Raw genomic sequence first — 27675 nt, 5'->3', positions numbered from 1 at the left:
ATTTTACAAATATTTAAAATATTACTTTTTATTCCCACATTCATGCTTTCCTCAGTCCACAGATACCATTAATGCTGCTCCTTGACTGACTTACCAAGAAGTATCCTAAGACTGACTTTTAATAAATGGGCTTGTAATAAATGGGCTTCGTGTACTTAGTGAATAACATTTCATTCAATATCTTCAAAAATATTTTTTGGTATTGTGACAATGAGAGATGCCAATGAATAAAGCTGCAGGAAGTTTGTACCGTATAAACTCGTGTAAAAGACCAATATTTTAGACTATCTTTAAAGGTTCAACATGGGCACTAGTATTGAGGGGCTGAAATTCATGCTGCAATTCGAAGTACCGTATTACTAGTAGAAGTTGATTTGATCGTTCAACTAATCCCGGGTAAAGAAGAAAAACACAATGAATTACGGTAAAGGTGATTACCAGGTAAAAGCAAGAGAAACAAGAATATACTACTGGTAGTAAATTTTATTTATACATACCGGTACGAAAATTTAACATGTCAAAGATTCATTGAAATCCTGCAAAATCACACTATTCAACATAGTCATGGCCTGGTATAATGGCACACTTAAAATGAAACATTGATTAAATTCTGAATGTGTAACCGTCTTGAACTTTCCCACCAAATTCTTCTGTTTCCTTTCCATTTACTCTCATATGTGATGAACCTCAGGGACATTAACAAATTTTGTCAAAGAATTAAAGATATATGGAGCTAACATATCTCACTTTTATTCAGATATAATGGCACAACTAAAATGATTAACTTTTTAATAATAATAAGTTTTGGATGTATTGTGAACAAAGTGCGAATAAGTACTGATAGACTTAGTATCGGTCTGAATGAATGAACGAATCAAAACGTGCTGTAGTAAACCAAGTGGGCTAAGTAGAGTTATGAATGAATGAGACGCAACAAAGAGCGATGAGTAGAGTTAACAGTATGAATGAATGAATGCGATTTCATTTAAGTGGGTAAATGGGAACACACAGTTTCCTTTATAAGAGGTTTATAATGTGATATGATAGGGTTGATGAGACAAATGGAAAATACAAGATTTTTTGGCCAAAAATAAGGGGTCGACTTTGACCTGAGGTTGACTTTTACACGAGTATATACGGTATATTTTGTCTGGCTATATAACCATGCTGGAAATTTCTAATTTAGAATAACAAAAGTAAAATATGCTCAGACAAGTTATTTAAAGAAACTACATAAGCAAATGACAACAATTAATGCAGCACCTGATCAAATTTTCCTTTGCAAAGTTACTTTGGCCAGAAGAGGGCGTCAGAAACTAGTTTGTGCATTGTCAAAGATGAAAATGTCCAACAGATGAAAACATTGACTACAATTACAACTGCAGAAATATATGTCAACCATGTGTTAAAGTGACTATTGCATAGATTGCAAGTTTTTAAGGAATTAGAAAAATAATTAAGATGGAAAACTAAATAGAAAGAGTAACACAGAATAACTAGTTGAGAAAAAATGCTTAGGTTCCAGCTGTGTAATCTTATACTCAACAAAATGGAATCAAAGGTATTTCATTCAATGCATTAAAGGCATCCACAATACTTAATAAAATTTAACAGTAGTAAAGATAATACTATAAGTTTTCAAAATTTATTGTCAGAACACTTGCTTCGTTCATGTAAAATAGTACAGTACACATTACATTTTTAAATGAATTCTAAGGCTCTCCTACATCTCACACTCATCTTAAGGGCACTCAATAAAAGCACATACATTTTCATTTTTCAAAAAAATGATTCAACAAAAATTAAATTCACTATACAATGTCAGCTTTGCAAATTTTTGACAAAATATCCGAGCTGAAGCTGCAAACATGGAGACACATGCTTTTTGTTTGCTACCCCCAAAGCATGCTCACAAATCAGCAACACCAATAAAAAAAAACACTGCCCAAAGTAAATGTTCTTTGAGACACTGGATAAAGATTATAGATACAATACTCAGTACAGTTCATTTCTGCTGGTAAAATTAAATGTAGCAGCTCTTATATCTCAAGTCAATTGTAAAGAGTGGGATGGGGTATGCTGTAGGTGTGTTTGGACAATGTGGATATACAGTTAAAACTGCCCAGATGGAGACTTTGGGAGGTTACAATCAGTTGATAAATTATGAAGCTTACAATACAATAAAATCTTGTGCTGCAAATACATTTGACATAAAACAGAGACATAAGTAACCTACCACAATATGCACACAAACTTGAAGTTTGTACCAAATAATGTATAGTCTGCATCATGGATGACTATTAAACATAATTGTTCTTCAAGTACCAGATATTTTCTTGCTATTCATAAAACAAAGCTAAACAGCAAGAACATTCATCACCAAAAATTAAAAATGGTTGCTCTAGCACATTCACAGCTTCAACTGCTACAATATGTAACGATAAGGAAGGGGTGGGGGGAGGAGAACAATTGATCTGAAGAAGCAGGTCAAGTAAACTATGGAAGCAGCATGTCAATAAACACAAACTGTGCTAGAGCTTTCTTTTCAAGTCTAACCCAAGTACTTTACATTGTGGAGACACTGCTCCATCTGTGGAAAGAAAAGAACTTGGCTAATATGGATATACAGTACATTCTTGGGAACTGAGCCAGACCCAGGCTGCCAGCCATATGGTCAGTCTGTAGTCTCAGTGAGTGCATTCAGCTTGAGAATTGGATACAGCTCAGTACCGGTGTGCCTGGTGTGAGTACTGTGGAGGCTGCTGGGAGGTAGTTGAATATCCCATGCTGTTTTGTGGTTGCGACGTGCTTGGTCCAGGATTCTGATAGGCAGCATGTGGGTTGGAACGCTTTAAAAAGAACAATGTCCAAACATTTATTTTATTATTACTAAAAATAAATTATATTCTAGAATTATGAACTGTATTGTTTTAAAAACCATTTTAAACTGTAATCTTAAATTAACATTATAGGCAGAATTAAGTAAGGTAGTATGCTAACTGGGGAGGCAGTCATTATGCGACTTTGGCTAGGCAGTACCCAATATCCCATTTAATGCCAATCAGGCACCAAACTTGATGGCAACAGGTTATTCAATATCTTGAAGACAGATGTCCTGCCTCCAAGAGCTGCTGGCTAAACTTTCCTTAAGGGAAGGAAATCCATTCCTGGTTTGGCCTCCATGTGACTCCAGACCCACAGCAATTGTGGTTGGCTCTTTACTGCTCTCTTAAGTAGCTGATCAAGCCACTGAACAAAGGCAACAAATGTTGATCCTTCCAGCGGTGCCCACATCCCAACAAAGAATAAGGAAAGAACCTTCCTGCCCACGTTCAACTGGAGAGAGTCAGGAAGGTGGCGGGGTCCCAATTCCACACCTTTGTGCTGTGTTCTACACTCCCTTGTCTCCATTCCTATACCAACTGAGGGCATTAAATTCAGCTGGATATCTTTTTACTGAATTTCATAGTTTTAGCAATTAAGATTTGTTTGATGTCTGTGGGCAATATAGTTATCTTTAATATCAATGCATAATTTACAGCAAAATTTGAATAATAAAACATTCCCTTACAATGACTTAAATTTCCTTTAAGAAACAGCCGTCAGCCTATTTGGAATGTAAGGAAAAACAGATTTGTGGGAAAAAAAAATACACTAATCCTCTCAAACATCTAAACAGCATGCTAGCATTAATAATGAAGTTTGTACCTGATAATCTGAGGTCATGATAAGTCCACCTGAGGTAGTGGTAGGGGGAACAACTCTGACTTTTTTGAGGGGGGGTCCTTGCGTGTGACTGTTGTCTTGATTCCCTGGATGGCCACCTCCATTAGTGTGATTATTGCCTTGCTGTTGCTGTTGGTTCTTCTCAATTTATCAAAAAAGAAGACAGAGAAAAATCTGAACCAGCATATTGTGGTATTCAGAATCCTGACTTTTATTGTACAATTTTGCACACCAACTCAAAGATAGCTATTCTTTTCATAAAGATGTATTCCTGCATCAAAAGTAAGTTTAAAATCTTACATTGCAACAATTAGAATAATTGATAGAGAAAGAGTGGACAACTCATTTAAGCACAAAATTCACAACTAGAAATTTTATCCAACATATTGAACTACTGAATTATTTACAATGTGTTTCATTTCAAGCAATCCATAATATAAAGTGGCATTTTCAATGTGTTCTGTTCTTTACATTTACCTTGTCTCCTTTATCATCAGGTTCATCTTCTGTAAGAAATTCTCGTTTTGGATAAGGAATTTGACAACCGGCAAAAACACTGCAAAATTTAAAAGATAAGAATATACTGAAGGACAAGATCCCAACTAGCTGCATATTGCATTCTTGACTTTCTGACATATGTTGAAGTGTCAAATCTTATGACAGCTAGCATTTCCTTTCTGAAAATTTAATAAAGTTGGTCTGAATTGTTACCATGCGCAAAAGAAATGACGTTTGTCATGAAAAAAGCAAATAGTTTTGAATACAAAACAGAACTTACTGGCTAAACTCAGGAGATCTGGAGCATCTTCAGTAGTGTTCTGAAGGGTCACTATTTGCAAAACATCAATTCTGTTTTCCCTCCACAGATATTGTCAGAGCTGTAAGCTTCTCCAGCAAATTCTGTTTCAGATTCCCAGCATCCATAGTTATTTGTTTTATTATATAAATAGCACTCATCAGGGCAATTGCAGGAATGCCAAAAATTGAAATAAAATTAGGACAATTTATGTAACAGGAAAAACAAATGCTAAATTGATCAGCAAGTCAACTATGACTGGCTGAGGTAACAGCTAGCAATTAAGCAATCATCTGTTTGATTTGAACTTTGGTTTGTCAAGGATGGACTGGTTTTGTGTGACATGTAAAAAAATTCATTCGGTGATGCAGGAATTACTGGCTAAGCCAGCATTTGTTTCCTTTCCTATCCCAGCTACCCTTGAGAAGGTGACAGTAAGCTGCCTTCTTAAACCACTGCAGTCCCTTTAGTGTAGGTATACACATGGTCCTATTGAGAAGGGAATTCCAATGGCAAAAGAAGTTTGGTGATATAGTTCCAAGACAGAATGATGAGTGGCTAAGAGGACTCTTGCAGGTAGTAATTTTCCAACTTTATTGCTGCCCTTGACTTTCTAGGTAGTAAAGGTTACAAGTTTGGAAGGTCGAGGGAGCCTTGGTGAATTGCTGCAGTGCACACAGCTGCCACTTTGTCTCAGTGGTGGAGATAGTGAATTTTGAAGATGTTAATAGGATGCCAATCAAGTGGGTTATTTTGTCCTGCAGTGTTGAGGTTCTTGAATATAATTGGAGCTGCACCCATCCAAGCAAGTTGGGGGGTATTCCGTTACATGCCTGACTTGTACCATTTTGAATGGCAGATAGACTTCGAGAAGTCAGGAGGTAAGTTACTCATTGCAAAATTCTCAGATTCTGAACTAGCCTTGTAGCATTGGCATTTATATGGCGAGTCTAATACAGTTTCTGGTCAATGGTAACGCCTAGGACTCTGATAGCAACGATACAACAATGTCAAGGCATGATGGTTAGATTCTCTCTTGTTGGAGTGTGTCATTATTTGGCATCAATGTTAACAGCACTTATCAATCTAAGCCTAAAAATTCTCCATATCTTGCTGTATTTGTGATTTGAATTAAACCTGTTGGACTATAATCTGGTGTTGTGTGATTTTTAACTTTGCTGTATTTGGATAGAGAGAAAGTGAGGACTGGAGAATCAGAGTCAAGAAGCATGGCGCTGGAAAAGCACAGCAGGTCAGGCAGCTTCTGAGGAGCAGGAGAATCAATGTTTCAGGCATAAGCCCTTCCCCAAAATGTCGACTCTCCTGCTCCTCGGATGCTGCCTGACCTGCTGTGCTTTTCCAGCGCTACATTTTTTGACTGTATTTGGATGTAGTCTGCTTCAGTCTGTGTTCTGCCTTTCGTGGAACATAAAGCCTATGCATCTGGCAATGGGTCTGCATTCAAATTCATGCACGACATTGCTTAATACACGGTAGGTGCTCTTATGAGTATGTCCAACTAACATCCAGCTAATGGAAAATATCACTTGCACAGCCACTGCACACTAAAACGGTTTTCAATTTTTTTTAAGAAACAAAGGTACTTTGCCTTTCCAGGATAATTTCACGTATGATGTGCACTGTGCAGTTCTGAAAGTGGTGTTCTGTGGGCCATTTGTAAATTTGCATAACGCACCATTCACAATGATCTGATTAGGTTAGTCTTTGTCCGATGGGATAGTTTTGATGCACTCGATTTCTGCATCAACCTTACAAGGTGACAAAATTATTCAGGTTCTATTTGTAAGATTACTGATAAATCCATCTGCGAGGCTATACCAATCCCATGTATATTGACATGTTAGGCTTGCAGTAGACAGTAGTGGAGAAAGCTTAAGTAGAATTCTCAATGAGCACCTCAAAAAAAAAAAGGAAGCAAGTTAGATTGCTCAACTCAAACTTGAATTGCAGCACAGGATGAAGTTTCAGCAACATAGCTCTCTTTTTAACAAAACCGAAGTTTAGTAATTTTCTGATGGCAAAGGAATATAAAACAACTTTATATAGCTATATGAGCATATGCTGTGACAGTTAGATATTCCTTGATGTCTCTTGGTGAACCTTTGCTGTTTGCCAAGCACTCCAAAATAATATATTTCATCACTGCAGATTTTTAAAAACTTACTATGCAGCTAAATTGCTTTTTTGAATTATATCTTTAATGAAACACCATCAAAAGCACTATTTGAATGAAATACCTAAATTATCAAGACCTTGCTGTCATAATTCTCAGCCAGTGCCTTTATCATCTTCAGTTCTCTTGCCCTTCTGGATGACCAACCATCATTCAAAACACTTCTGCAAATATCCAATAAATTACTAGTCAGCTATTAAGCAATCTTTTGCTGACATACACTCGCCACAATTTTCCCAATTTAAAGCTCTTATACACAGTTTAAGTACTTTCATGCCTTAACTGGTTCTATTTCTGTAGCCTCCTCAGATCTTACATTAGCCGTATTCTCCGCCCTCACCCTCTTCCCCCCCCTTCCCAAAAATGCTTTCATTCTGCTCTCCACTACATCCCAAATTTCAACTAAAATTCACCATTGGAGGTACTGTCTCCAGCCAGCAACATGCTCTAGTAGTCCATGCCTGAGTCCTGTAGTTCTCAACTTTCTTTTTCTGACTGAAAGTCCTCGAAATAAAACAACTCGGTCACTCCTCCTACCAGCTCATCATTTGTTTTGGCATTCACTTATTTCGAACTATTGCTTTGAATCATCTTGGAAAGCTATTCTATATTAAATACAATATGGACAAGCCATTGTTGATAGCATTCTGGAATGGTCTTTACAATAAAAGGAGTCAACATACTCTGATGTAGGAAGTGGGTCTTCAAGAAAGTAGGGATCCTGCATAGCCTGTTCGGAGGTAATTCTCTTGGTTGGGTCCATTGTGAGTAACTTTTGAAGCTGAAATTGAGTGCGTATTGAAAAAACAATTAATTGTGATGTCAGTAACTGATATAACCATAAAACCAGATGTTATGTCCACAGTCTTTTCCCATTAAACATACATACAGGAAATATGCAATTTTAATGCAACAAAATCTAGCAAAGGAAATTAGTCACAAAATAACTAAATTGTTACAGTGCAGAAGGCAGGCCATTCAGTCCAGCAAGTCTGCACCAGATCTTTAAAGGAGCCTGTGCCATTCTTCTGTTCTTCTCCATAACCTTGCACATTATTTCTTGAATGGCTCAATCGAACCTGCTTCCACCACAATTCCTGGTAGTGTACTCTAGACCGAAGCTACTCACTGTATAAAAATGTTTCTTTTCACATCACATAATTCTTTGAAAGCTACTTCAAATATTTAAGGATTACATAAGAAAATGACACCCTTAACAACTGAAGCATGTATGCTTAGTTCAAAAGCACCATTTTTAGACTGAGATGATGACTTATGATGAAGAGTTCAGCTTTGTGGTCTTGATGTTAAGTAACAGTCCATTCTTAAACAAGGTTTGAATTGAAAGCTGGTACATATGTAACATACCAACATTCAATTATGGGGTTATGTATATGACATGTAGAAATCAGGAGATTCTCATTTTGTTAAAATGTAAAAGATGTACGATTTGGGGGAGCTCAACAAAATTATTTATATACTTCTTTGCTCATTCTTTTAATATCAAAAAAGAATTTTAAGTTTTTTAATAATTTATGAATCGAGTATTTGTTTATTAATCCTGAAACCATTTAAAACTGAAATCTTAAATCATTCTTATAATACAAGGAAAGGGAGTTGAAATGAAATTAAAAAAGGCAAGTCTAGTTGAACGACTACAAAAGGTAGATTGGATGTCATTTGACTTTTAACTTCTATGATTCTATTCTCTTTACACGACTGAAACATATACTTAAATAGTTTCAATCCAATACAAAAATGCTATCCAGAAAGATCACAGATTCCATCACGGAGTGTTGGTCTTCTGTTTTTGCCTTTACTGATATATATTAATAAAAGTTTTGTTTACGGTCATGCTGAACTACTTTTAAACTTAAGCCTCAAAAATATAGACTGCTGCTATGGAAACTAATTTTAAATTCATTGCAGCATTTCAGTATATTGAAAACATAAACAAACATCCAGAATAAATTCAACTATACAGATTTATAAGATATAATTTGAATCCTTTGACCACACCATAATGTACGTTTAAGTCTTTATGACCCTGTACACTGTGAACATAGAGAGCTTTTTCCATTTTTCTATGCATCAGATTTTGCTTTTGCTTTAGTTTAGCTGATTTTGAAGATAAACATCCTCACTTTAATTAAGTAGATCCTAATGAGTTCACTTTCTGGCCTTGTTTTCCAATTTATTTCTATTATTACCAACTTTCATCTTTTCCTTATCTCACATGGCACGTCTCCAGGTTTGTCCGAGGTCACGCTACATCTTGCTTTTATTGAAATCCTCTTTTATAATGAATGCACATGCTGATAAAATTTTAAAAAAATAAGTTTTAAGGAGCAGAAAATGTATTCTCCCTGTTTGAGTAACCTCTTTATTCTCTAACATATTTTACAGATTCCTTGAGCAATAGCACAGTTTTAACCTATGCACAGAATAGTTGTGCCTATATCTGGTTACTGAGTATCAGCTATGCTATTGGACCAGTAAATCTAAAAATCTGGAGACAGGAGTTTAAATTCTATGGCAGTTGTGGAATTTGAATTTAAAATTAGTTAGGCCTGAGATTAAAGAGTTATCAGTAACACAATCAAACTATCAAATCGTGATAAAGTCCTAAGTGGTTCAGTAAAATCCTCTGGAGAAGAAAATCTGCCAACACAGATTCACCCACAAGTAGCTCCAGAAGCACAGCAATGTGGTTAACTCTTTATTGTCCTCTGAAATGGCCACACAAGTAATTCAAAGCTGCTACCACAAGTCTATTAACAATTAATCATGACAGATCACTTGGTCTCTAATCCAGGCATCGAACATGATAAAGGCATGTTTTGAAACAACTGCTATGTTTCAAAATTGGGCGAATGGCCTCTCAGACTAATCAAGGTACAACCTGACAGTTGTTTTCAGTGAATCCACCACTGGGTGGACAGAGCTAACAAAGGTCGCAGCAGTGTAATTCGGGAGTGGTCCAAACAGTTCTCAACATATATTCTGGACTCCACAAAGCCTCATGGTATCAAACATATGCATAGAAACCTCTTACCATTTATTGTCCTCCAAATTAGGACTCATCCATATTGAACACCAATTGAAAGCAAAACTGAACTTAGTGAGAGCACAGGATGTAGTCGAGTGGAGAATTTCAATATCCATCACTAAGAGTACTTTGACAGTACCATAGCTGACAGAGTCAGACAAGGCTTGAAAGACTTATCGGCAAGACTAGCCCTGCTGCAGGTGGTGAGAGAATCATTAGGGGAAAGTCTACCTGCTGCCAATGCACATACCTATATTAGCAGTGGCAGAAGTGAATATCTCATAGTGCTGTATCATCAAAGTTCTACCTTCACAATGAGGGCACCTTTAGTGGCACTATGAATGTGCTATTTGGAATAAGTTCAGAACACATCTGACAGCTCAAAACTGAACAACTGTAACACTGCAGGCTATTAGTCAGAGGATTGTACTCCACTACTGCCTGTAACCAAATGACTTGGTATATCCCTTAACCCACCATTACCATCAACATAAGACAGCAACCTGGTAGAATTAAGTGTGTAGGACAGCACGCCAGTTAAAGCACCAGGCATTCCTAGAAATGACATGTCAACTTGAAGTTAATACCAGAACTAAATGCATGCTAAACAGGGGACAGAAAGGATTAGGCAATCCCACAACCAATAGATCAGATCAAAGCTTTGTTGTTGCACATAGTGATGAACAATTAAACAAAAAAGGGGGAGGGGGGCCTCCATGAACATGCTCATCCTCAATGATGGTGGATCCAAGCATCTAATAAAAAGATCAAGGCTCAAGGGAGGTTGAAATCATATTCAGACACGTGGCAAAGTTACTCATACTATCAAAGCCTCAGTCCCAGCATCGATCAGGCTGTAGTTTTGAAGACTCGAGCATGAGAACTCCCATGCCAAACTGTTCTGGAACAGGTACTCTGCTGGCATTTATCCAACCATGTGCAGAATTTCCCACGTATACCCAGTCTATAAAAAGCAGCATAAGTCAATCTGTCCATAAATTTATTCTCAATCCCGACTAAAAATTGATGACTGGCATCAATAACTGTTTTCAAAGTGACATTTCCTCAATAGCAACCTGCTTACCATTAGATAATAAATTGTGAACAAATTGAAAGCAAAAGCAGATTAAGGTTGTCTTGAACCATCATCATTGAATTGTATCACTTGTTGCAGGGAGGTTGGATGGCCAGCCCATCCCTCTGGCTGTCAAGTTTACAGTTAGTCTGAAATTTTACGCCTGTAGCTCATTTCAAGAAGCAACTAGGAACCTGTTTGGCATCTCCCAACCTTCAACTCACAAACACATCCAGGATGTATCTGACGTAATTTTCACCAGAACAAAGCTGTTCAGATCCTTCCCCCATGCAGAAGAGAGTCAAGCATCCCAGACAGTGGAATTCTCTACCATCGCCAGCTTTTCCCATATGCAGGGCACTGCAGAAGACATGCATATTGGTTTGAGAATGCCCTACCACCTTCAGACATTGTCAACAGAAAAATATTCCACTCCACCAAGGTTTAAATTATACATGACCATTGATGCTGGATGTTGGAGGTCTGCACAAGATATCGTGCGAGCTGCCATGATGCTTATACACGAGAACTTTCAGATTGTTGCCTCTTCCAAGATCCTTGAACCATACAGGGATGGTTATTGGGAGTATGCCTTCTAAACATGACTGATGACAACTTTACAAAACTTTCAGACTAATGCAGAATTAAGAAACAATGCTGTTCATCCTTCCACAAAGTCCACTGTAGAACAGGCCACAGGCCTCGTTAAGATGAGGTTTCAATGCCCGGTCAACTCAGACGGCTCCAGCTGTAAAGCCCAAAAGAGGTTGTGCCATTCTATGCACTTCATAACTGGAACCAATAAAGGGGAATGTCCCGAATGCAAATAAAACGGGGATCAACACCAATCTCCCGAGGGTGATGAGGAGGATCAGGACATTTACTGGGAGGGACACCGAAGAGAGGACAACAGAGTAATGCGATGTCAACTGAGAACATAACTGAAACTCACTCTAAGGACGCAGATGCTGAATTTGGACTCCCTTTAATTATTTAGCATTCTTCATTTGATTCATTAATAATTCTTTGTTAATCGCTCCATTGTGACCACACTGTTCTAGTCCTCACATGGCTAAAAGAACAAAATTCCTGAGGTGAGGTGAGGTGAGCTGAGCACGACTGCCTCAAAGCAATATCTGATCAAACATAATTAGAGTAAAACTGGTATCAAAATGAATTGAGGTAAATTGCACAGACTTGTGTCACACAAAGGAGGATGATTGTTGATTGCTTAAGATCAATCATCCTTGCACCAGGCAGGGCAGAACAGAAATCACAGGACTTTTGTCTGGCCATCCAAGCCACCATGGCTCAAGCACAGTGACCTCACCGTCAACCCAAGCACAGTGAACTCCCCAGAGCCATGGGACTCAGCTGCTTTTCCTGATGCACTCCTTGTCACAGAACATCACTGCAGGGTATTATTCTCAGCCAAACCAAGTTTAGCTGCTTCATCACTGATCTTCCCTCCATCATAAAGTCAGAGTCGTGGGATGTTTTCTATTGATTGCAAAAACTTCAATTTTATTTACATCTCCTCAGATATTGGAATAATCCAAACCTGTGAGCAGTAAGATCTGGACAATATTCAGGCTTAAGCAGATAATCAGCAAATGACGTTTGAGGCTCACACCCATCTGACGGTTATCATTTCCAACAAAAGAGAGTTTAACTATGTCCACATTTCAGTAAATGTGATTAACGTCATCCCATCAACATCCAAGGGATCACAAGTCGCCAGAAATTTAAATACCGGGACAAAAAAAAAGCAGATCAAAGATTGGCTAGTCTGACATTGCCTGCTTTCCCAAGTCTTCCAATATCTACAAGGCACAATTCAGGTATATAATGTGATACTTTCCACCTGCCTGGTGAAGGACAGCTCTAAAAATATTCAAGATTTCATCCAGGAGAAATTGGTCTACTTAACTGATACTCCATCCAACACATCAAACATTAAGTCACTCCACCACTGGCACATTCTTGCTATAGAGTGCACTATCTTTAAGGTTCACCACAACAAATCACCAAGGTTTCTTTGACAACACCTTTCAAACCCTTGGCCTCTAGCACCTGAAAGGACAAGGAAAATCACCTGCAAAGTACCGAAACATCACTATCCTCAAATTCCCCTCCAAGTCATACACCTTACTGACTTACAAATATATTATTGCACTGTCAATATCCAGGAACTCTGTATCTAATAGCACTCAACACAGTGGGGTGTACAACTATCACTGCAGTGGTTGAGGTCAACACCTCAGTTCTCAACGAAAATTAGAGATGTGCAATTAATGCTGGTTTTATCAGTTTGCCCACATCCCACGAATGATTAATAACAACATTTGGATATATTTTGAATACTGCTTCAAAATGTTTACTCATGACAGCTTTCACATATGTTTACATTATGCAACATGCTTACAGATTAATCAGGCATTTGAGCAAAATAATTGCAGATAAGTTTTTTTTGTATTTGTGAAGATTTAATTAATAATGTGGATTTGTTTATTAAGTTATGTTTACAACTAATTGACAAATAATATCAAGGCCAAGACTTACCAAATGGAAAGCTTTGCTATCTGGCTTTACTTTATGTTTTTCCATATACTTGATAAGGCTGCAGTTAGTATAACTGGAAGAAATAAATTCCAAGCCTTCAACATGCAGAAATGTTGCATTTTTTGCAAAAGTAAAATAAATCTAAACTTCAAAATATTTTAATTCTAAAACTCTAATTTTCTTCAGACAGACAAATGCAAGTTAAATACTGCGAAATGTTCAATTATCAACAAATGAATAATTCCATTCAGTCATCTGATAGTTTAGTGAAACTTCACATGCACATCAATCAAGAAACTTAGTCACATGCAATAATCTAGCTTTATCATGGGTTTTCCCTTTTATCTTATTCTGAAACCGAAACTTGAAATTTGTTCCATTTGCTTCTTACATGTTGCTTCGCCTGGTGGGCAAAGTACTTGGCAGATAGAACATAATGTGGGAAAATGTAAGGAAGAACAAAAGAGCTGAGAATATCATTTAAATGGAGAAAGATTGCATAAAATGACAGAACAGAGGGATGAGAGAGTCCTTATCCATGAATCACAAAAAGCTAGCATCCAAATGCAGCGGCTAATAGGAAAGGCCAATGGAACGTTGGCCTTTATTTCAAAGGAAGTGGAGTATAAAAGTAGGGAGGATTTGCTAAAGCTATACAGGGTACTTGTCAGACCACAGCAGGAATACTATGAATAGTTTTAGCTGAGGAATGATACACTGGTACTGGAGACAGTCCAGAGGAATTTCACTGGGCTGATACCAGGTGTGGAGATGTCTTATGAAGAGAGGTTGAGCAGACTGGGCCTGCATTCATTTGAATATATAAGAATGCAAGGTGAACTTATTGAAAGATACAGAACGTTTTCTAAAAAAAAAAAGGTCTTAATACGATTGATGAGGAAAGGTTGTAGAAGAGTAAAATAGGGGCCATAATCTCACAATAATGGGTCACACATTTAAGATACAGATGAGGAATAATTTCTTCTTTCAGAGGGCTGTGAATCTGTGGAATTATTTACCATAGAGAGCTGCCGAGTAATGGAATACTCAATCAGAGTATTCAAGGGTGAGATGGACAGACTTTTAATCAGTAAAAGAATTAAGGGTCATGGGGAAGAGGCAGGAAAATGGAGTTGAGGATTATCAATTCATCTATGATCCCATCAAATGGTGAAGCACATTAGATGAGCTAAATGTCCTAATTCTACACCAGTGTCTTACGATCTTATTCATTTGGATATGGATGGTCATTACTTTGATTAAAAGCTAACTGCGCCATTACGTGATAGAAATTATTGTTAGCATGGATAACTATTAGAAGTTTGGAATTTGACATCTTAGTAAAGACATAAAATAGCCTTAAAGATAGAAGTTCAGATCTTTCCATTTATCACATCAACTTAATTATTGTTCTGTATGCTATTATTAAATCAGGTTATATATCATTTATTGGCTAAACCGGTCTCACTTATCAGTATGTTTACAGACCTGTACACAAATGGATTTGTGTTAAACAGATGTGACTGATATTCAGTTATGAGGTTTTCATGGAGTAGATTTTCATTTCACCTCCTAGGTGTTAAACAATGTATGGGTGGAGTGCAAAAAGGAAAACCTGGGTGGGGGAATGCTTGCCAGTAACATAACCTGCCCAATTATTCTTCCAATAGAAATTGGTGGAAGAAAAATCAGTTAGTCTCAAAGGAAGAAGCAAAATTCTGCATGAGAATATCTTCTGGCACTCCACCTGACAGCACTTTACAATCAAGGGATAAATATGAAAATATGACATGTTTTACAAAAATCCCTGAAAGACAAGACGACTTGAAGTTAAATACTTTCATTATTCAGTCTAAATTACATTGTTATTAATAGCAGCCATTGAAAATAGGTTCACAATATATATTGGTTCTGGCTGACTGAGTCTTATTGCAAGATGTGAAAAACACATTGTCACATGGATAGTAGATTAATTGACCAAGTTGGGAAGGATCTATACATTGTTGGATGAGAAAACAAAGCAGTTTATGAGGGAATGAAGTTGACATGGCGCACATGACAAAGTGCCACATAACAGCTTTCTCAGCAAAGTTAAATCCCAAGGAATAAGATATACAGTGGCACCATGGATACAAAATTGGCTGAGTAACAGGATGCAGTGAAGTGATGAGGCATATATTACTTGTTGTTTTGGACTGGAGGAAGGGCTTATTACCTCAGGATACGAAGACCGCAGCTTTTCTTACTTTATTTTACCAGCCTGATTTGGTGTGCAGAGCTCAATTTCAAAACATGCAGAATACATAAAACATGGAAGCATTGCAATATGTGAGGAGGATACTGTTAAGACCTAAAGAACACATTGCCATTTTTGTGGAATGGATGGGCATGTGGCAGATGCAATTGATGCACAGAAGTGTGAAGTTCAAAGAACAAGAAAAGGCATACAAAATATAGGATACAATTAAACAAGTGGCACAGGAGCAAACAAGCCTGGAGGTACACGTGTACAAATTACAAAAGTGGCAAAGCAGGTTGAGAAAGTGGTTAATAAGGAATAAGGGAGCCTGGGCTAAAAGCAAGAATGTCATGTTGAAGCTTGTCAAAACACTGGTTACAGCCTCAACTGAAGTAACACGTTTATTTCTGGGCAGTAACTTTTAGGAAAGATACACCGACAATAAGAACCTGAAAAAAAAACTGAGAATAGTTCCAGGGATGAATTTCTTTAGAGATGTAGGTAAGAATGGAGCAGGTGGGGCTGTTTCCCTCACAGAAGAGGAGGTGAAGACATAATTTGATGGAGGTGTTCAAAGTCGAGGGATTTAGACTGACAAGATAGGGAGAATCTGTTCTTACTAGCAGAAGGACCAAGATACAAAGGACGAGTTTAAGATAATGACAAAATAACAAAAGAACAAAAGGTAACACGGGGAGAACATTTTTAAATGTTTACACCTGGAATGCAAAGTGTGAGGCAGTGGTGGCTTTCAACAGCGAGTTGGACAAGTAATTGAATATAATAAATTTGAAATGCTACAGGGATAAAGTGGTGAAATGGAGCTGGCAGAGTTGCTCTTGTTCTATGACTTTAAAACAGCACGTTATTTCAAAATAACTAATTAGAGCAAGTAAATTAAGAACAAACTCACGTATTTCTTCTGAAATCTTTCATCAACGTTGAATGCTCTGGCATCTTTTTAATGTCTTCCCAATCTTTATCTGACAACAAACCATTAGATAAATCCATGTTAATTTAAGCTGCTATTTAATGACCTCAATATGTTTCTTAGTTTGTAACATTTACAAACTTTTTTTTTAAATGTATAGGATTACATAAAAGATGTACACCACAGAGCATTCAGTCCAGTCCTTGCCAAAGATTTTGCTCCAGTTAAGTACCATTGCATCTCTTCTCCTCTAAATCTATCACCATAACCATATATTCCTTTCTCCCTTGTCTGTTGTCCTTAAATGCATTTCTAGTATTTGCAACAACCAAGCCTTGTGATAGAGTTTCACATTTTACCACTCGAGTAAAGAAAGTTATCCTGAATTCTCAATTGGATTTCTTACTCATGATCTCTCATAGACAATATTTTGTTATGCTCTTGCCCAGAAAAGGAAGCATTTTCTCTGTTCCCATTTATCAAAGAGTTCTATTAGATTACACCACCAGACACTGGCACTGACATCTCCAGAGAAAACCTATCCTTTCTAACTAGGAGTGTACACAGTCATCTAAAGAGTGATCTAACCAAGATTTATTATGTTGGGTATAACTTGCCTAGTCTTCAATTCCAGCCCTGTAGAAATAAAGTCTATTGCTTGGTTTGCTTTTAATATTGCCTCACTGACTTATGGAGCTTGTCATTCTCGTCATTGCTGCATCTACGCTCCAAGATCCCTTTGTTCACTGAAAGGTGGAAATAGAATTAACAAGCACGTGGAAAAGTGGATTGATTCAGAAGACCAGCATGGATTTGTTCAGGGAAAATTATGTTTAACTAACTTACTGTCGTTTTGTGAAGAAGCTACAGATGAGTGAAAGACTGGTGATGTGATGTATACTGATTTGTAAAAAGTGTTCAATATAGTGCCATACACGAGATATAAGAAGAAAGTTATAGGACAAGAGATAAAATGCATAGTTGTAACCTGGATACAAAATTGACTGAGTGACAGGGAACAGAAAGTAATGGTGACTGAGTTTAGAAAATGGAAAAACCATGAACAGTACAGAATTAATACACTTATTGCTGCTGGGTTTTGCCTACAAAAGTAGTCTATAGTCTGCATTCAAGGATTTAATATAAAGCAAAGCTGCTATTTTTCAAATTTGCTGTTAATATTTTGCTGTATCCAATACATAAAATACTAAATATCCAACTATTCTATAAATGAGCATAATTGCCACATGGGGGATTGCTCCAGGTTGACATGCAGAAATAAAGAAACTAAACGAAAACAAATTAAATTTATATAAGATCAGTTCAGCCAAGATTCCAACTCACCTGCTGGAAATCCCATCACATTGAATATTCTATCGAGTTGGTCATGGTGATAAGGATTACTAGTCTTGATATCTTCTTGACGACAATGAAAAATAGGCTCAGATGTTAGCAGCTCAGCAAATATGCAGCCAATAGCCCAAATATCTATTGAAATTGAAAACGCCAAAATGAGTAAATCGAATGGACAAAATAAGGATGCCAAACTGGAGCTTTTCAGCTTCTGAAGAACAGAAAACACTTCCAATGAAATTTAGAGACATCACCTTGATTTTCACCTAACACAACTGAATTTCACAGATTTCTAATAAATAAGTTACATTATAAAATAAATAAGTTGTTTTGCATTTCAAAGCAGTACCACTCTCAGTTACAGTAATTACATTATTAAAACTGAGGATTATTAATGTAAAAACAAATTCTCTTTACAAAATTCAGATTTATAAGCCATGCATGAACAATTTTGGGTAATCCAAGACGGAAGAAGGGGAACAATTTCTGGCTGTAATAGGCTGCTTCTTATTTGAGGTATTTTAGGTGTTGGAGGCGATTTCCTCGAACTCCAGGAGCAGCAATTACTGTTGTATATACTGTTGCATTGTTTGAACTTTTAACAGGGAGAAAGACAGACAAAGGCAGCAAGCATATGGTCTGTAAGGAAGAGAAATAAAAAAACCTACACTGCTAACTGACACAGCAGCGAATATGCGCAGTTACTGCCTTTGCTGTTTGAATTCAAGTATTGCTGGACATCGGAGTGTGTCTCGGAAAACTTAAACAGTGAAATTCACAACTGATCTCAGAGGAACCTATTTGGGAGAGGTTACAACACAGAAACAGATATGTAAATAGCTTTAAGTATAGCCTTGCTGTAAACCTACAATATTGAGTAGAGTGGATTCTTTCTTGATTGTATGTTTTTAGTGGGATCTGTCTCTTGATTAAATGTTAAAAATATAAGCCATAAGTATTAAGTTAGCCTGGAGCAGTGTTTTGTAGCTATTATCTGGGTCTATAGATTGGAAGGAGCAAAATGGTTTTTAATAGAGTGATATGCTCTTTTTGTCAGATGTGGGAGATTCAGTAGAGTTTAAGGTTACTGAGGATTATATCTGCAATAAATGTTGTTGATTACGAATCCTGTCAAATCAAATGGATCGGTTGGAGAGATAGTTAGAGGCAATGAGGAACTTACAAGCGCTAGAGGATGTGATGGATGGCAGTTACAGGAAGGGAGAAAAACTGCAGATACAGTCAGGTAGATGGGTTAACTCCAGGAAAGCTAAGAGAGGTAAGGCAGGTAGTGCAGGAGTCTTCTGTGGCTATCTCCATTTCAAACAAGTATGCGGTTTTGGAAAATGTTAGGGGGGTGATGGACTTTCAGGGGAATGTAGCAGGAACAGCCAAGTTTCTGGTATGAAGACTGGCTCTAATGTAATGAGGGGTATTATCAGGTTCCAAGTGATCAATTGTGTTAGGGGATTCTCTAGTCAAGGGAACAGACGTTTCTGTGGCCAGCAGCAAAAAATCAGAATGATGTGTTGCCTCCCTGGTGCCAGGATCAAGGATGTCTTAGAGAATGCAGAATGTTCTCAAAGGGGAGAGGGACCAGCAGAGAGTCATTGTACACATTGGTACCAATGACATAGGAAGGGAAAAGGATGAGATTCTGAAGGAAGAATATAGAAAGGTAGGCAGGGATTAAAAGAGGTCCTCGAGGGTAGCAATATCAGGATTGCGAGCTAGTGAGGGCAGGAATAGGAGGATAGAGCATATGAATACATGGCTGAGGAACTGGTGTATGGGAAAAGGATTCACATTTTTGAATAATTGGAATCTCTTCTGGGGTAGAAGTGATGTTGACAAGAAGGATGGATTCACCTGAGTTAAAAGGGGATTAATGTACTAGCAGGGAGATTTGCTAGAGCTGCTTGGGAGGATTTAAACGAGTAAAGAGTGGGGTGGGACTCAGGGAGATGGTGACTAAAGAGATCAACCTGAGACTAGGCAGAAACAAAACAGAGAACAAAGTAGGATTGATGAATTAAACTGCATTTATCTAAATGCAAGAGGCGTAAAAGGGAAGGCAGACGAATTCAGGGCATGGTTAGGAACATGGGACTGGCATATCATAGCAAATACAGAAATGTTGCTCCGGAATGGACAGTTAAATGATCCAGGATACGTATGCTCGAGGAAGGATAGAAAGGGAGGCAAGAGAGGAGGAGGAGTGCCATTTTTAATAAGGAATAGCATTACAGCTGTGCTTAGGGAGGACATTCCCAGTAATACATACATGGAAATTATTTGGACGGAACTGAGAAATAAGAAAGGGACGATCACCTTATTGGGATTGCATTATGGACCGCCTAATAGCCAGCAGGAAATTGAGAAACAAATTATGTCTCTGCAGAGTTTGCACATTCTCCCAGTGTCTGCGTGGGTTTCCTCCAGGTGCTCCAGTTTCCTCCCACAGTCCAAGTTTGTGCAGGTCAGGTGAATTGACCATGGTAAATTGACCATGGTAAATTGACCATAGTGTTAGTTGCATTAGTCAGAGGGTGGGTTACTCTTCAGAAGGTCGGTGTGGACTGGTTGGGCCAAAGGTCCTGTTTCCACACTGTAGGGAATCTAATCTAATCACATTTGTAAGAAGATTTCAGTTACCTGTAATAATAGGGTAGTTATGGTAGGGGATTTTAAATGTCCAAATATAGACTGGGGCTGCCATAGTGTTAAGAGTTTAGATGGAGAGGAATTTGTTAAGTGTGCAGAAGAACATTTTCTGATTCAGTATGTGGATGTACCTACTAGAGAAGGTGCAAAACATGACCTACTCTTGAGAAATAAGGCAGGGCAGGTGAGTGAGGTGTCAGTGGGGAAAATCTTTGGGTTAAGCGACCATAATTCTATTAGTTTTAAAATAGTGATGGAAAAGAATAGACTGGCTCTAAAAGTTGCAGTTCTAAATTGGAGAAAGGCCAATTTTGACGGTATTAGGCAAGAACTTTCAAAAGTTGATTGGGTGCAAATGTTCGCAGGTTAAGGCACAGCTGGAAAATGGGAAGCCTTCAAAAATGAGATAACAAGAGTACAAAGACAGTATATCCCTGTTAGGGTGAAAGGTAAAGCTGGTAGGTGTAGGGAATGCCGGGTGATGAGAGAAATTGCGGGTTTGGTTAAGAAAAAGAAGGAAGCATATGTCAGGTATAGACAGGAGAGATCGAGTGAATCCTTAGAAGAGTATAAAGGCAGTAGGAGTATACTTAAGAGGGAAATCAGGAGGGCAAAAACGGGACATGAGATAGCTTTGGCAAATTGGGTTAAGGAGAATCCAAAGGGTTTTTACAAATACATTAAGGTCAAAAGGGTAACTGGGAAGCGAATACGGTCCCTCAAAGATCAGCAAGGCAGCCTAGTGTGGAGTCGCAAGAGATCAGGGGAGATACTAAATGAGTATTTTGCATCAGTGTTTACTGTGAAAAAGGACATGGAAGATATAGAATGTGGGGAAATAAATAGTGACATCTTGAAAAATGTTCATATTATAAACCCAAAAAGATGGATAAATCCCCAGGACCTGATCATGTGTACCCTAGAACTCTGTGGGAAGCTAGGGAAGTGATTGCTAGGCCCCTTGTTGAGATATTTGCATTATTGATAGTCATAGGTGAGGTGCCAGAAGACTGGAGGTTGGCTAATGTGGTATCATTATTTAAGAAAGTTGGTAAAGAAATGCCAGGGAACTATAGACCGGTGAGCCTGATGTGGGCAAGTTGTCGGAGGGAATCCTGAGGGACAGGATTTAGACATATTTGGAAAGACAAAGACTGAATAGGGATAGTCAACATGTCTTTGTGCGTGGGAAATCATGTCTCACGAACTTGATTGAGTTTTTTGAAAAAGTAAAAAAAGAGAATTGATGAGGGCAGAGTGGTGGACATGCTCTACACGGACTTCAGTAAGGCGTTCGACAAGGTTCCCCATGGGAGACTGGTTAGCAAGATTCGATCTCATGGAATACAGGGAGAACTAGCCATTTGGATACAAAACAGTGTGTGGTGATGAAGGATTGTTTTTCAGATGGGAGGACTGCGACCAGTGGAGTGCCACAAGGATCAGTGCTGGGTCCACCAGTTTTCGCCATTTATATAAATGATTTGGATATGAACATCAGAGATATAGTTAGTAAGTTTGCAGATGACACCAAAATTGGAGGTGTAGTGAACAGCGAAGATTACCTTAGATTACAACAGGATCTTGATCAGATGGGCCAATGGGCTGAGGTGTGGGAGATGAGTTTAATTTAGGTAAATGCGAGGTGTTGCATTTTGGGAAAGCAAGTCTTAGCAGAAGTTACACACTTAATGGTCCTAGGGAGTGTTGCTGAAGAAAGAGACCTTGGAGTGCAGGTTTATCGCTTCTTGAAAGGGTGGTGGGCGTTTCTAACGCATTGCCAGCAGAGGTGGAAGAGGCAGGCACGGTAGATTCATTTAAGATGCGTCTGGACAGGTGCATGAGTAGGTGGGGAGGAGAGGGATACAGATACTTAGGAATTGACCAACAGGTTTAGACAGTACATTTGGATCGGCTCAGGCTTGGAGGGCCGAAGGGCCTATTCCTAGGCTGTAAATTTTCTTTGTTCTTCTTTATTTCTAGAGTTTCAGGTAGATAGGATAGGTATGCTTTCCTTTATTGGTCAGAGTATTGAGTACAGGAGATGGGAGGTCATGTTGCGACTGAACAGGACATTGGTTAGGTTTTGAATATTGCGTGCAATTCTGGTCTCCTTCCTATGGGAAAGATGTTGTGAAACTTGAAAGGGTTCAGAAAAGATTTACAAGGATGTTGGCCAGGCTTAGAGGATTTGAGCTATAGGGAAAGGCTGAATAGGCTGGGACTGTTTTCCTTGGAGCGTCAAAGGCTGAGGAGTGACCTTATTGAAGTTTATAAAATCATGAGGGATATGGATAGGATAAATAGACAAGGTATTTTCCCTGGTGTGGCAGAGTCCACAACTAGACGGCAGAGATTTAGGGTGAGAGGGGAAAGATATAAACAGGACCTAAGGGGTAACCTTTTCCACACAGAGGATGGTGTGTGTATGGAATGAGTTGCCAGTGAAAGTGGTGGAAGCTGATACAAGTGCAACATTTAAAAGGCATCTGAATGGATACATGAATAGGAGGTGCTGGCAAATGGGACTACATTAGGTTGGGATATCTGATCTCTATGGACCGAAGGGTCTGTTTCCATGCTGTACACATCTCTATGACTGCATGTCAAACAACCAACAACTTTACTTTCTTTTAACTTTGATCCCCTTCAGTAGATTCTTATATTTACTAAAGTTTAGTGTGCATTCCTTACAAATGGTAGTGAAAGAGTTACATTTTGAAAAATTTAAGTTTTATAATCATTGACAATGACGTTTTAAAGCACAACTTAAAAAACTTGAGTTTTCACTTCGCCAATGAATGATCATCTTGAGAGAAAGGTTTGTTACCTGAATTTAATTTAACAACAAACAACAATTGACTGTTCATATTTATTGCATTTGAAATTTGTGCATGTATGTCTTTGCATAAATTTTCATTCCAAATTGTGTATCCTAATTTTCCAGTATATAATACTTCGCATGAAAAAATCTTAAAACTGGATTCCTAATGCAATACATATTTATTTGCTTATTTTCTAAGCAAGGAAAATACTGTTTAATGTTAACATTCTTCAGTTTAGTTCTTACCTATGGCTTTGGTATAATGTCTTGCCCCAAGTAGCAACTCTGGTGCTCGATACCAGAATGTTACTACTACTGGATCCAAGTCTGCTAAAGGCTTCAGAGGTGAATTAAACAATCGAGCAAAACCCATATCCGCTGTGTGAAAAGTATACAATGTTAAACAGTTAGATTGAGCAAAGGTGTAACAAAACTTATTTATTTAATGGTGTTCCCTCCTTAGCCTTAGCCTTTCCATTAGTCTCTCCAATTACACCAGAATACAGGACTCCAGCAAAGTTGCTCCATACCAGAATTCTGTCAGTTATTGTCCAAGAGCAATATAGACAACAATGCAAAGGCAATTGCCTCAATATTTCTCTTTCCCTGTTCTCAAAATCCTGTTTCCTCAGAGATTCACAAATTGAAGGTAAAAGCCTACAAACATTTACCTGACAGTACAGCAATGACATATTTGCTTACAGTTCCTTTTCTTTTTGTTCATCTCACTTGTTGGGCTCCACCCTAATTGTTTTATGTTTTTGCTTTGCAGTCAGAAATTACTCAATCAGAAAGAAAGGAAATAGACTGAAGGGAGTCTTCCAGTTCAAATACAAAGAACCAGCCAGCAAAAATAGTTTGGACGATAAAATGAGGAATTACAAATATATAGAAACAGGTAGAACAACAAGTAATTGGAAAGGAAACATATGAAAACAGCTGGTCAGGTATGGATTCAGAGCAGGAGTACAGATTGAGATAGCCATAAAAACAGGCAGCATAATTCTGAGAAATATTTAGTCTTATCACACAGGTGCTCTATATGGAAAATGAGATATTCATTATACATTCTAAGAACATTCCAAGGAAGCATGGTTGCTTAACTATTTTTAAATATATTGCTTACGAGTATATAAACAGTTTTACAAGCCCAGCAAGTCAACGATGTGTGTTTATTTGTAAATTTATAGCTGGAGAGAGTCAGGGTCATTTGTAGCAGATGTAACAAGGGATTTGAACACACAGCGACCCAAAGAAAATGGAACAGGAATTGCCACTGGCATCCAGTAACTATGAACATCAATGAAAATGAAGGTCAATTCAGAGGTAGTTGCAGTATCAGTGACACACAGTGCAGAAGAGACTTTTCAATCCATTGAGACTGCACCAATCTATTTCTACTAATCCCACTTTCTAGGATTTGCCCCATAGCTTTAAACGTTATGACATTTCAAGAGCCCATCTGTATACTTAAATGTTGTGAGAATTCCCACCTCGACTGCCCTCCCAAGAAGTATGTTACAGATTCTCACCACACTCTAGGTGGAAGAAAATCTTTCCTCAAAACCCCTTTGAATGTCTTGCCCTTCACCCAGTGTGCCTCCTTTTTATTAACTCTTCAACTGAAGGGAACAGCTGCTTCCTAGTCCAGCCATCCATGCCCCTCAATTTTATACACCTCAATCAGATCCCCTAATTTCAGTTTTCTCTGCTCTAAAGAAAACAACTCAAGCCTATCCAACCGTTTTCCATAGCTAAACTGCTCCACCACAGGCAACATCCTGGTGAATTGCCTCTGAACATTCTCTTGTGCAATCACATCTTTCCTATATGGCAACCAGAACTGCACAAAGTATGTTAGCGGTGGCCAAACTGATAGCTTCAATTGTCCTTACATATTTTCACTACCTATGTCTACAGGCTCTGTCACACACTTCCTTGCTTGAAACTTGCTGTCGAGGCAACTACACAATGCACAGAACGTCCACTTGCTGAACTGCTGAGTGATGAGCAGATTCAATTGCACTAGGATGGCTAGAATGTTAGAATCCATATGAGTGGCAGCATTCTCTTCTTGAATCAACTAGCTAGGAAAAAGGCAAAGATTTAGGGTGATATCTAGCATTTTCTTGAGAAGACTTTCTCAGCATCTTACCTAAACTGGTACCCTTTAAGATTCTATGGTGGATAACCCACATTAGGGTCAAGGTCATTTAGGTCTCCAGGAGTAATGTGATCAATGGCCCTTCTTGTTTCAGTTGGTGGATATAGGCAGGATGTTTCCTCCTTTAGTAGCCAGCAGGACCAAAGAACCTATGCGTCTCTCCTGCCTTAGGCCAGTGCAATTCCTCTATTGTTCAGATTACCTCATCAGGAGTGATGCCTTCTTGGTAACGCAATGTCCAATAATACAATTGTCAAGAAAAGTTGGCACTTATCTGGTTTGACTTTCAAGTTAAACAGAGACAAACTGGTTAACACAATATCAAATCTTGCATGAGTCTCCTTGAAATTGAAGCTAAGGATGTGTGCGTCATCCAGATGCACAAGGATGGACTGGAAATTAAGCTTTATTTATCAAAAGCATAACAGTGACAGGAGTGTTATAAAGTCCAAACTGCACTTTTGCATTTGTAAAACTCCCCTATACCTGTTCAGAATGATATCTTTTAAATATCTTGTTCAGTGAAGGGGAGCCAGTCATAACCATGGTCAAAATCGAGATTGCAAAACTACTTTATGTCTTTGAGAACATGCAGTGCTTTCTCAGTCCCAGTTCAAGGGTAAGCATCTTCATTACACTTTGCGCTGAATGCCCAGTAATCGATACTCAGTTTTCCATCTTTCTTTGTTATGAGGACTATGCAGTATGCATTCTTGATGATTCCTCAGTCTGGGAACTTTTGCAGTTCATCCCAAACTTCCTCCCAGTCATGGTGTGGGATATATCAGTAAGTAATCTTTACTAGATGATCATCTTTAGTTATAATCCTGTGGCCTATCTGGTCACAATACCCAATGTCATCATCATCATCTTTACTGCAAGTTGTCCTGTAGGTTGGTGAGCGAAGAAACAAGCTACTGCTTTTGGGTTCCCTCCAAACATCCATCTTTCAGACACAGTGAGTGATGTCTCCTCCAGTCATTCAATTATCCATAATACTTGCAGGTTTATGAACAACTGTGTGTATTCTTGGTTGGAGGAAAACATCTTTGTGCTGAAATTAGAAATTTGTATGGGTATCCTACTCTTTTTAATAGACAATAGGTGTAGGAATAGGCCATTCTGCCCTTCGAGCCTGCACCACCATTCAATATGATCATGGCTGATCATCCTTAATCTTGAGGATGTTAGGAGATTACAGGGTGACCTGGACAGGTTAGGTGAATAGTCAACCTAAATTGTAAAAAGCTGCGGTCCCAGTACTGATCCCTGCGGTACCCCATTGGTCACTGCCTGCCATTCCGAAATGGAGCCGTTTATCACTACTCTTTGTTTCCTATCAGCCAACCAACTTTCAATCCAAGTTAGTACTTTGCCGCCAATACCATGCGCCCTAATTTTGATCACTAACCTCCTATGTGGGACTTTATCTAAAGCTTTCTGAAAGTCCAGGTACACTACATCCACTGGATCTCCCTCGTCCATCTTCAGAGTTACATCCTCAAACAATTCCAGAAGATTAGTCAAGCATGATTTCCCCTTCATAAATCCATGCTGACTCTGACCTATCCTGTTACTACTATCCAGATGTGTCGTAATTTCATCCTTTATAATAGACTCCAGCATCTTTCCCACCACTGAGGTCAGACTAACTGGTCTATAATTTCCTGCTTTCTCTCTCCCACCTTTTTTTCCTTTGATGATCTGAACAAAATATTTAAAAGATAGCATTCTAAACAGGTATAGCGGAGCTTTACAAATTCAAAAGTGCAGTTTGGACTTTACAACACCCCTGCCTAACACCTTCTGGAGTTAGACAAAGTAGGAATTCTGCTAAACAGGACAACTTAGCAAGGCCTTGCGTTGACTATTTGGAGATAGCTGGTAGGAGGCTTCAAAAACAGTGGCAGTGCCTGCAGGTAAAAGACCTTGCTACTCGAACAATTCCAGGGTCCTATACAGAACAATATACAGTGTGCGTGAAGCAATGCTAGAGATTTAGGTGCCCCATTTGCTGACTTCTACGTGCTGCTCATAGCAGTCATCATACATGTTTTCCAAGGACAGCCATTTATCTCTCAATACATTTGAATCAACA

At 38.3% G+C, this 27675-nt stretch overlaps 1 protein-coding gene across 3 annotated transcripts in view; it reads right to left on the bottom strand.

Annotated features, from left to right (window-relative positions):
* Nucleotides 1-546: 546 nt before the first annotated feature.
* cdk8 (cyclin-dependent kinase 8) overlaps nt 547-27675 on the bottom strand; it is a 149125-nt gene continuing 121996 nt past the window's right edge. For 2 of the 3 annotated variants that reach the window (XM_043691988.1, XM_043691990.1), the window contains 8 exons: nt 23660-23791; nt 17917-18060; nt 16555-16624; nt 13403-13475; nt 7400-7497; nt 4204-4282; nt 3709-3867; nt 547-2849 (listed from right to left, as the gene is read on the bottom strand). In XM_043691988.1, the coding sequence (XP_043547923.1) occupies nt 2724-2849; nt 3709-3867; nt 4204-4282; nt 7400-7497; nt 13403-13475; nt 16555-16624; nt 17917-18060; nt 23660-23791 (881 nt within the window). In that variant the 3' untranslated portion in view covers nt 547-2723. The remainder of the gene's footprint in view (nt 2850-3708; nt 3868-4203; nt 4283-7399; nt 7498-13402; nt 13476-16554; nt 16625-17916; nt 18061-23659; nt 23792-27675) is intronic. The other variant, XM_043691989.1, reaches the window with a different exon arrangement.

The sequence above is a fragment of the Chiloscyllium plagiosum genome, chromosome 6, assembly GCF_004010195.1.
Source record: "Chiloscyllium plagiosum isolate BGI_BamShark_2017 chromosome 6, ASM401019v2, whole genome shotgun sequence".
Taxonomy (NCBI): Eukaryota; Metazoa; Chordata; class Chondrichthyes; order Orectolobiformes; family Hemiscylliidae; genus Chiloscyllium; species Chiloscyllium plagiosum.
The sequence above is the reverse complement of the archived record's forward strand: the minus strand, read 5'-3'. Positions and strand labels throughout refer to the sequence as shown.